Here is an 11,679-nt window from a genome sequence, read left to right as displayed (position 1 = left end):
ATTTGTTCGCAGAGTAAGAACAAATTCGGGTAAGAAAATATTGATGAATCCTGGATTTGTGCGTCAAACGATCGTACGCACAGTTAAGCACAGATTTGTGCGTACACACTGTTTGTGAATGAGGCCCAATGTTTCACACAACAACATTTTAGGGAACACAACAACGTCTCAGAGAAGACTGCATTTTAAAAACCAACTATTTCAAAGACACGACATTTTAGCAAATACAGTTCACAAAATACAGTAACATTTCAGAAAACACAACATTTCAAAACACGACAATTTATAAAACATGTTGCACAAAACATTTCACAAAACACAACAACATTTTATGAAAACAACAAAATTTCGGACAACACAACATTTTAGAAAACATGACATTTCAAAAAAACAACAATTTGATAAAACACAAAAACATTTTGGAAAACAACATTTCAGGAAAAAAAACACATTTCAAAACCCAACATTTTTTGATAAAACACAAAACATTTTGGAAAACAACATTTCAAAACCCAACATTTTTTAAAAAAACCAACTATTTAGAAAACACGACAATTTATAAAACATGTTGCACAAAACATTTCACAAAACAGAACAATTAAAAAAACATTTTACAAAACAACATTTCGCAAAACACAACATTTTAGAAAACATGACATTTCAAAAAAACAACAATTTGATAAAACACAAAAACATTTTAGAAAACAACATTTCAAAACCCAACATTTTTAAAAAATGATTTAGAAAACATGACATTTTAGAAAATACATTTCACAAAACAGAACAATTAAAAAAAAACATTTTACAAAACAACATTTCGCAAAACACAACATTTTAGAAAACAACCTGACATTTTTTTTAAAAAAACAACAATTTAGAAAACACATTCAAAACGTAACGTTTCACAAAACACAAAAATATGTCACAAATCATGTGGACAACATTTAGTGTTCTGTTTCCTGAAGTGTTTGTTGTGATTTCTAAAATGTTGTTTTGTGACATGTGGCGCGTGTTTTATGAAAAGTGTTTTCTAAGATGCAGCGTTTTGTCTCTGTGGGCCTCCACATGTTCCTCTTGTTTTAATTATTGAAGAAATGTTGATTAAAGGTTAAAAAGTTGTTTACTGAGGTCTGACACTGTGATTGATTGATTGATTGGTATTTGATTGATCCCAGTGTGACAGCAGATGTGAGCTGGTGCTCTGTTCTCTCTCTGTGACCCGTTATTTGTGTCTGAAGGAGGCCTCGGGATAATGTCGGGACTTTGCAGGGTTGTCCTGGAGCTCTGTCACGGAAGTGGCCGGAGTGTCCTCTGCGCCTCAGACCTGCGCAGTAGCGGACTGGGTGTAGTCTGGAGTCCCGTCTTTTCCTGCTGGAGTTTGGAGTTGGTGCATGGCGGCGGACACAAAGAGCTGAGGCCCGAGCTCACACACACTCTCACACACACACACTCACACGGCACAAGCAGCCGGGACACGAGCTCTGGACGCGGCCTGGAGCGAAGACAATCCGCCGCTGCATGTTCTCACTCGGTGGCTGAAGCTGTTTCCTGTCGGTAACCGGATCGTTACCGCAAACTTTTGGACAAGTTCAGGGAGAGTTTTTTTTTCTTGTGCTCGGAGACGGAGAGGACTGAAAAAATGCGGAGTGTGATCCGGGCTCTGGTGGCTTGGAGCTGGGTGGCGGTGGTGTGTGTGCGCGCTGCCATGGATGAGTGTTCGGACGAGCAGAACCGAGCGCAGCGCTGCATGCCCGAGTTCGTCAACGCCGCTTTTAACGTCACCGTGGTGGCGACCAACACCTGCGGCTCTCCGCCCGAGGAGTACTGCGTGCAGACCGGCGCCACCGGGGTCACCAAGTCCTGCCACATCTGCGACGCCCGGGACCCCAGGAACCACCACAGCGCCGCGGACCTGACCGACTACAACAACCAGCAGGATACCACCTGGTGGCAGAGCCAGACCATGCTGGCGGGCATCCAGTACCCGAACTCCATCAACCTCACCCTGCACCTCGGTAAGATCCCCCGATAACATCCCCTTCCCTCCGCGCGAGCTCCACCGCGCCAAATCTCACTGACAAAATGTACAGTTTAAGGTTTTCTCCTTTGTTGATAACATCATCCACACAGATCAATACTTTTACCTATATTTTATCATTTCTATCGAACCACTCTTTTATTCGGCACACACCCATTTACCCTCAAACCATACTTTCTGAAGTAAATTCCAACTTCTCAGAGCAAGTTTAAGCGCTGCCGCCTCACGTCTAGTTCACCTCAGCGGGCAGCAGTAACGCTGCAGAAGGGTTTGGTCTGAAAAGTTTACACATTCCGCTGCTTGTAAGTGAAGCGGCTGTGTGCCGAATAGAAGACAACGTTGTCACAATTGAGAAAACACACGCAGTTGTGACATTAAGTGTGAGCACGGTTTCAAACAAGAGGGAACACTTCAAATTGGTGAAAGTTTTCTAAGGAGTCTGGTTTGACTTTATGTTGTGCGGAGAGAAAAGCGGTTGCTTAACTCTTTCGGAGACGGTGCTCAGCTGAGCTTTTTTCTTACATGAAGGAAATGTGAAAGTCAAGCTGACAGAAGAATCTGAGCGAGTTTTGTGTCTGAACTTTACAAGCAGGTTAAAGTTTGAGCTGGAAATCAGTGATGTAACTCTGGGAATGAGGGATTTTTGCTGCCCGCAGTGTATCATGGAGGACATAGTTTTCATTGTTGGGGGTGGAGTGTGTGTGTGTGTGTGTGTGTAGGGGGTTGCAGCTATTTTCTGACCTGACTGTAGGGTCAGCCTGTCCCAGCAGCACAGTTGGAGCTCTGCTGCACCTCCATCACACTCACTTTGTGATTTCCAGCGTTTGTTTGACAAACTGTTGAGACCGCGAGCTGCTCTGGGCAGGAGGTGTGAGGTTAGCAGCCTGGTGTCCATCACCTCCACCCCGTGGTGTCCTCTGAGGACAGCTGGTCTCTCAGTGTCTCCTCGGGGACTGAAACAAGTGGAGTTGTCCTCGTGAATCAGTTCCAACACATCAGTCAGTAGCAGAGAAAGTCTGCAGGCGGACGTATCGCATGAAAGTGTCTTGACTTTGGAGACAGTCGTTTGACGAGATGTGAGGAGGCGTTTGTTTTCTACAGTTACACATGATGAGTTTTAAAGGCCGATACTGAAAAACTGAAATGATCTTAAGCTGAGTCCAGTTTTGACCCAAAAAAGTCACATTTCAATCAAAATACCGAAAGTTTTAAACGTCCAGCTTCTCAAATGTGACGATAAATTGAACGTCTTCTGGTTTTGAACTTTTCTTTGGACAAACGAGACATTCCCGTTTGGTTTGAGGGAATTTTCATAGTGAGAAAAACTAATTTTTAAACATTTTCTGACATTTTTAAACCAAATGATTCCTGGAAACAGTCTTCAGATGAATCTGCAATGAAATGATTTTCACTCGCCGCCCTGCGAATAAAATACATCAGATAAAACACACTGTCTTCGGTTTGTGGCGTTCTGCTGGGAGACTCTGGACTCACTGAATATTTCTATCATCCTGCCTGCAGCCTGGCAGAGTTCACTAAATGGTCTTTTTCTGGAGCTTTCAGTCACACATCATGGTCCTCCTCTAGCCCAGTCGTCTCGAGTAGTTACGTAAAAGAAAAAATGGAAAAATAAAGTGTCACTGTGCGACCTTTCATAAACTTCAGACTCTGCTGATGAAGGTCACAGCATGTGACTAAAAACTTAACAAGAAATCTAGTAAGAGGGCCTTGAGTTGAGAATCTGTTAACGAGGAAGTGGTTTTTATCGTCGTGGTTGCAGCAGCTGTCTCGTTAGTCAGATTAAATGCTCAGGAATGTGAACAGGGTTTGGTTGGTGACGAATAAACACTCTTGGGTTTGTGGCGTTCTGCTGAGACACTCTGGACTCACTGAATATTTCTATAATCCTGCCTGCAGAGCCTTGCAGAGTTCACTTACTGGCCTTTTCTGGAGCTTTCAGTCACACATCATGGTCCTCCTCAGAGTTTTCATGGAAGAAACGACCAAACATTTGCTGCTTTCCTCAGTTTCATATCTCAGTAAACTGAATACTTTTGGGTTTTAAATGTTGGTCAGACAAACTGAAACCTCTGAAGACGTCACCTTCGATTGTGTCGGACATATTTTTCATATTTTAAACGTCTTGTAGCCCGTACGAAGAATCCAGTCAGTCTTTCTGTGCAGCTCTCGTTGCAGCTCTGTTAGCTGTCGTCTTAGTTTTCCTGGAGCTCCGAGCCGGCCTTTTAAAAATACCTGTCTATTTGTGAAGCCGGTGAGCCTCGGGCCTCCCAGCAGCACTACTGTTTTTAACAGTGCTTGACATTCCTGAGTGGTTCAGTCATGCTGCCGGTTGAAGCTGAGCTGCTGTCTCTGTAGCCTCAGGTACTGAAGTCTGATTAGAGCTCAGCGCCTCGTTTTCAAATGGAAATGCGTTTAATTACACGCTGAGGTTTCTCTCCTCGGGGCCGAGTTTTCATTGTTGGGTCGCTGTTTGCTTGATAATTAGAGCTCAGGCTTTGTTCTGCGGCAGACGGATGATCTCAGAGGTGTAAAGGCAGAGCAGCTCCAAGACTGATTCAGCAGATCTGGAAGATAAAACTTAATTTATCCTGCGGGGAACCGTGGTGAGTCTGAACCAGTGCAAATGAAATCAACATTTTAAAAAGCAGCTGGCGTCTGAGGTCGAAACAGGAAGTGAGCGTCTGATCGCCACCAGCTGAGTCTCCTAAAGTCAGTTTGGTCACCAGTGGGAGAATCTGCTCCACACAGGAAGTCCAGAACTTTCCTCAGAAAGCTTCATGACAGATTTCTGGGTAGCGGAGTCGTCGTGGTTAAACTGAGAGTTTCCCTCCAGCTGTTGACATCGTGACATCGTTCAGTGAGATTTCCTAAATATTTGTTGTCCGGACAGGAAGTGGTTCTGCAACAGTTTGCTGAAAGTTTAAGAGCTCCTTGAGTTTCACGATTGCATCAAGAGTTTGTTTCCTGTTTGGGAGACGGTAAATATTTAGTCCTTTTCTGCCAAAATGATTTTTAACAGACGAACCTCAGGTGGTCAGTGGAGGAGGAAGACCCCCGACGATGAAGGACACGAGTGCTTCAATCATTAACTCTTTGGCGAAGTATTTCATCTAAGTTTCCTCTGTTGTCACGTCGGTGAGGGCGGGCTTTGTTTCGTTGCGGCGGTCAGCCTCTGCAGTGACGCCATGAGGAAATCCAGAGACAGATTTAGTCTGTCTATACAACATTTTTACAGGACGGATGTGTCGGGGCAGGAAGTGACCTTTAAAGTCGAGACACCTCAAGTGAAAACAGTTTTTTTGTGCACTGGTCAATTTTGAGTTTTTGGGTCATTTTGCTTCCATAAAGTGTTTCTGTCTGAATAAAGAAAATGTTCAAAATACACATTTAGGTTTATTTAGTTCTGATTTCTGCAAAATAATCTCCCGTGAGCTCTAAATGAATCTCCACTTCAGCAGCACTTTAAACGTTCCAGTTTCCTGTTTATATTCTGAGCAGTGTGTTCATGTGTCATATGTCACAGCCTGAGTTATAGACGATTTTATTCCTAAAGACATGGGGAAGTGTTTTATGGCTGTTGACAGTATTGTCTGATTTATGGAGTGATAAAAAGAGATGTCCTGAATTCCCTCTGTGGAAACCTTTGACACGTATATGTCAACAAAATGAAACAAGAATTTTGAACGTGAAGTTTCTGTTCTGGAAAAGTAGAAATACAAAAGAATAATTGTCTTAATTCAAGTGTTCAACTGGAAAATATCTGTTAGTTAAGTTTTTCCATTTCACCTGTAACGTGTCTCCTTATATCAGGAAATATCAGATCATATAAGTCAACATGATCATAAATATGACAACATATTCAGTTGTTTCCAAAAACCTCTTTGAGCTTCGACCTCACGCAGCAGGAACCAAACATGTCTCACACATTTCAGACGTATCACATCAACGTTCCCAAAGTGACGCAGTATATTGGAGGAGGAGGAGGAGGAGGAGGCTGCAGACCAGCAACTGTTCAGCACCAACAGACAACACAATCATGATGTTTTGTCACTATGATCACGGCGTCTGTGCCTCACCCTCACCACACGTTAACCACAGTGTTGCTGGAACATTAAGAAACGTAAAGTTTCAATGTATTCGCCACATATCAACATAGAAATGTCATGTGACCATGGTTTGCAGAAGTCTCTGAGTCAGTGAGTCGATGTGAATCTCTCTGAAGCTGAGTCTTAGCGTCTCTGCTGCTGTGTGCATGATGAAGCTCACTCTGAGGCCTAATCTCGGGAAACATGATGTGTGTGTGGAGCTGAAGTCTGGTCGTGTTTCTGTGTGCTGGGCTCTTTGATGCAGCAGGAAGGCGACGTGTCCGGACTCGTCTCAGACTGCAGAGTCGAGTCTGACATGAAAGACCCACAAAGAAGAAACCTGCAGATGGACGGAGAGCGGCCTCCTGCATTCATCTGCATTCAGCAGACACAGGAAACCAGCACTCACGCTCACACTACAGACGTTTACTAGTGTCAGTGGGAGTTTCTGCACCGACACTCAACAACTCACCCCTCAAAGTAACTTCATCGTTTCACAGAAGAAACCCAAGTTTTAAAATGTTAAATGCAGCTGCACAACGTACAGCCGAAAACCAGCAAGACTTTGAGTGAAGTCTGGTGTGAACAGATCGAAGTAGTGAGCACGTTCAGAGCGGAGGAGTCGGTCCTGAACTGAAATCTAAACAAACACATCAGTCACTTAGACTCAGGACAGAGTTCATGAAGACAACACTCATGAATCATTAAACACTGCAGAGCTTCAGACGCAAAGTTGTTCCCATTGAGGCGTCATTAAAGATCAAATCTGTCCCATTTCTGCATTTAAATATGTTAAATATATTTATATTTATATTCAGTTGAGTCCAAACGTTTGTTCAGCCACACAGATATGAACACGCTCCGTGTCATCTGGTCGCCTTCGCCTGTTGTTCACGTGTCAGGGTCGTGTTCGTCTGCTGCAGGCTGTTATTAATCGACTTCATATCCAGTTTTAAGACACATTTTTAGATCATTTTAATTCTGTGTTTTAACCAAATGAAGGATTTTAGTTGTTGGACGTCTGGATCTGAAGTTACCAGAGCAACACGCTGAGCAAACGTCAGCAGCAGCTCCACTCCACACCCTGACGTGACAAACTGCATCAGAGAAACACTGATACTTAACATGAAGCTGTTTTGTTGAAATCAGCTGGTGTGTTTGTGTCTGAGAGGAAGAGACCTCTGAGGATCATTCAGCTCCTGAACAGTCAACACTGAAGGAGCTGTGACCACGAGGAGCTGACGGCTTTGCTCCGCCTTTATATCTTCTGGTCGAGAGGCTGCTGCTTCCTTTACTCCTGTCAGCACGTTGGTCACATGATCACAGCTTTCCAAAATCTGTGGGTGCGTGAGAGCAGCCTTAAAAACTACACATTCGATGTTAAAAAAAGTTTCATAACTTCAAACTGTCGGCTTTATTAACCCTTTAAAAACAGACGTCCGGCTGACGGCTGCAGGAGACATGATCTGATGGAAGCACAGCCAACCTGGCAACAAAAGGTTGTTGTTATTAAAGGTTTATAACTGACGAGTAAATGATTTATTAACCCTTAATAAAGCCCTTAGTCTCAGTGTAATGAGAGTCTTGATTGATTCTAATGAAAGGTTCATTTGTTGTGAACTTTCAGTGTGTTTTATGTTAATTACAGAGAAACTTAACAAATATGAGGTCACGTGAAAACAGCTGTCTGAGGGTGGAGGAGGAGGAGGTGGAGGAGGAGGAGGAGGAGGAGGTGTTACTCGCTCCAGTACCTGAGTGACTCTTTGAAGTCTTAACATGGAGGCAAAACATCCCGAATCCTTCAACAGATAAAAAAAGAACAGGAAGACAGAAAGATAGAAGATTAAAAACCTCTCAGATCTGTGGTTTGAATTCTGCTGTGAGACGTCAGGCCGACACGACGCGGGAGGCGTCCACACCCGGAGGAATTTTAAGGGAAGTTTAAGGGTATTTTAAAGGGCTTCAGTGAGTCTGTCTCTGTCATCAGCTGCAATAAACTGTCAGTGGTTTCCACAGCCGATGGTCCAGCTGTGCAGCTCTCATAATCTCCTCACATCGCAGGTTCCCACGCTGAGCTCATTCCTCAGACTCAAAACAATGAGTCCCGACCAGATGACACCCCGCTTCCACACACGCTCAGATTGGTATAATTTCCAACAGCTGGCCGCTGCAGAGGGACAGAGCGTGGAGTTGTTGGGAAAGCCTGAAGACGAGGAGAGAAACTCTGCAGGGTTTTCCCACACTGCACTGCTGCTGTCTCTGCTGTCTGAGACACGCACACACGCACACGCACACACACACACACACACACACACACACACACACGCACACACACAGATGGACGTCTTCCTGTAAGGCACGCTGCAGTCACACGAACACGTGAACGTCCATCAGCTGTTTCTGACAGAAAACCTTAATCAGATCCAGAAGCTCCAGTCCAACAGACCTCCACCTCTCAGGTGTGTTTGCTCTGAGCACATGACCTCCATACTCGCCTCTGATTGGACAGTGATGTTCTGCTGCTGCACGTCAGAGTACTTTGTTTCCTGTTGTTCTTTAACAGAGCAGCTCAAAACTCTGCAACACCTTTGCTGCGTCTGCTGCTCCTGTTTGTCCTCCGTCCAGTTCTGATGCTGATCTGCACAAAGTGAAAAATATTTTCCAGGCCTTGAAATGGTTTGAAATTAACAGAATGTTCTGGAAAAGTTCTGAATAAAGATAGTTCTGCTTATAGTTTAAAATGTGTTCATAAAAACCTCAAAACGTTGCACAAATCTCTTCTGTGTTTCACTGATTTAAGATCTAGTGCTGCGCTGTGCGGCTGTTGAAACGTCACAAGTATCACGTGATGCACACAGACCACACCGCCATCGTGTTGTCTCCAGGGCCACGCCCCCTCTTGGAAAAGAAGTGTGCTGTCACACAAAGAAACAAAGAAGGAAAGGACGTGACCTGTCGTATCTGTGCTGTTTCACCTCTGACTGGAAAATTCTTCCACCACATTAATAACACGTTTAACGTGACGCTGAGTGACATTTTTATCTCTGTGTGCACCTTTGTTTCCTTGTTACTGGTCTCCAAACCGATCACGGTTCTGTCCGTCATCACAGGAAAAGAACAGGATTGGAACCAAACTCTGGCTCCAATCCAGAATTGGAACATTGACGCTGACGACATGTCGTTCCCTCCTTTATACTCTCCTTGGAGAGAAACAGGAAGACGCAGCCAGATAGCTGTGGTGTGGGTTTCCTCCGGGTGCTCCGACATGTTCTCCCCTAGCCCCCTTGCCCCCCATGACAGGACAGTGAATGAATGAATGAATGAGTGTGGTAAATGGATGAAGGGCACTGGTGACAGTTACTACTGATGGAGGGCTGACGTTAGCTGCAGCTCAGTCACACAGACAGACAAGTCGACTCCAACTAAATCTGCAGATCAGACAGCTGGTTATTTACAGACGACAGTCAGCCTGACATCACCTGCTGATTCCATCAGATATATATTTGATTGGATTGTCAGCCAATGATCTGGACTTTCTATAAATGAGCTATCTGCCTGCTGAGGTGGGACCTTTGGGACCTTTGGGACTTAAACGGGACATGACAGCGATCAGCCTTCTTTCAGTAGCGTAGAGTTCAGTAGTCATGAACTCTCAGGTTCAGGCGAAGTCATAAAACATTCATCAGACATGTCTTTAAATCAAACGTGTTTAACAAGAAATAAATCAATACACACGTGTCAAATTGTGTTGACATCTATCTGCAGCATCTTTGTTTTCTATCCCCCCCAAAAAGGGGTGTGGCTTTGTCGTTTTGTGAGTGCCTGCGTGTGCCGCTTTGGTCGTTAAGCATAGACGTCTGAAGAGTGATCAGAGTTCGGAGGTGTCAGCACATTGCTGATCTGCAAATGACTCAATGTGTCTCTAATCTCAAACTTCCGTTTGTACACTTCAGTGTTCACGATGTCCTTCTTGCGTGGTGCACAAATGTCAACAGGTTGCTGTTGTCTCAAATCACGCACTGCCATGTAAAACTAACTGGAAGTGACAACAGCTTTAAAACTGCCTTTTCTTCTTCTTTAACAGCAAATTGCAAATTGACAGTGGAGCATTATCACCAATATCTAACTGCTGTCTCCGCCCACACATGAACCAAACTTACGTCAGTGCTGATTAAAATGTGCTGCCATAGCTAGGAATACGTTAGCTAGCTAGCAAGTGCTAACGTTATCTAGCAGCTTCTATTCGACAACAGTCTTGGTACTTAGTGCACAAAACATGGAGAACTAACAGGCTCCTTGTTGTCCAGCAGTTTGCTACGTCACAAAGATGGCGACCGCTGAGGGTGAGAAGGCTCCGTCACTCCACACTCAACTTTTAGACTGTTTTGAGAAGGGCTGGGTACCGAAAGTCGGTGCTTATATGCAACCCATACATACCAGACCGAAACAAAACACACATTACGGTGCCTCCTTTCGGTGCTTTTTTTTAATGCTATGTCTCCCTCTATTGGACGTTACACGTAAGAGAATCATTCATTCATTCATTCATTCGTTCATTTGTTGAGTGTATATTATTATTTAAAGGCACGCTATGCACCGTTGGGCGTCACTTTTGTTTACGTTAAACAATGCTATCAAACACAACGGAGCTAGCTCGTTTTTGCTAGCTAGTTTTAGAGTCCTCACAACACTCCCAGGGGGAGAGGAAGTAGCAACACAACTCCACCTAATGGAGGCTGACGGCGCCCCAGATTCAAACGTCCAAAGCCTGAAGCTCTAACTGCCTCTCTGTGCACCGCGCTCACGTGTGCGCGCTTGTGCGAGACTGTGAGACATGGGCACCGCGTTCATGTGTTTTCATGTGCTCTCGCTGGTGTCGCGTAGGCTGGTTGGTGCAGCCTGGACCCAAATGTTTTTGTTGCCATTTGCAGAGCCTAGGCTGCCTACAGAGACCGGACTTTAATAGAGTTATTATTGCTGTAATGTTAATTTGTTAAGTGTTTTTTATTATATTTTAAAACTGTTAATGGAGTTCATATACTGTACTTATTTATTTCTAGGTATTTCTAATTTGCCTCAGCAATAAATAAATAAAAACATTGTTTTATTATAATTTAAAACTGTTATACACAATACTCACACACTTTTGTGCCACTTTTCAACCTCCATCAAAAACTCATATTTTGAAGTATTGGTTCAGCACCGGTATCGCCCAAAACCCAAACGATACCCAACCCTAGTTTTGAGTGCACCAGTAGTACACTGCATTGTCCTGAGCTATGCAGTGTGAACACACTCAGTGCACGTCAAGTGTTTAGTACAGACACACTGACAAAGTGTCAGTTTAATAATGTTTGACTGACTGTAAACCACACCAGTAAAGTCATGGAAACATTTTAATGGGAAAGTGATGGAAAGGTTTGCAAATGTGTTTGATACTTTAGTGACTCTCAGACTTTGGTTTCAGGGCTGTTCAGCGTTTCACTCTTTGAAAAGTTTACTGAATGATGGAGAGAAAAATTAGCTGATTTTAAT

General features: G+C 43.9%; 1 protein-coding gene across 1 annotated transcript in view; it reads left to right on the top strand.

Annotated features, from left to right (window-relative positions):
- The first annotated feature begins 1,326 nt into the window (after nt 1-1,326).
- Nucleotides 1,327-11,679, top strand: part of lamc1 (laminin, gamma 1) — a 74,359-nt gene continuing 64,006 nt past the window's right edge. Inside the window, exon 1 of the mRNA XM_049599505.1 lies at nt 1,327-2,015. Within this exon, the coding sequence (XP_049455462.1) occupies nt 1,640-2,015 (376 nt within the window). The 5' untranslated portion in view covers nt 1,327-1,639. The remainder of the gene's footprint in view (nt 2,016-11,679) is intronic.

This window comes from Epinephelus fuscoguttatus, linkage group LG15 (genome assembly GCF_011397635.1).
Source record: "Epinephelus fuscoguttatus linkage group LG15, E.fuscoguttatus.final_Chr_v1".
Classification (NCBI taxonomy): domain Eukaryota; kingdom Metazoa; phylum Chordata; class Actinopteri; order Perciformes; family Serranidae; genus Epinephelus; species Epinephelus fuscoguttatus.
The sequence above is the reverse complement of the archived record's forward strand: the minus strand, read 5'-3'. Positions and strand labels throughout refer to the sequence as shown.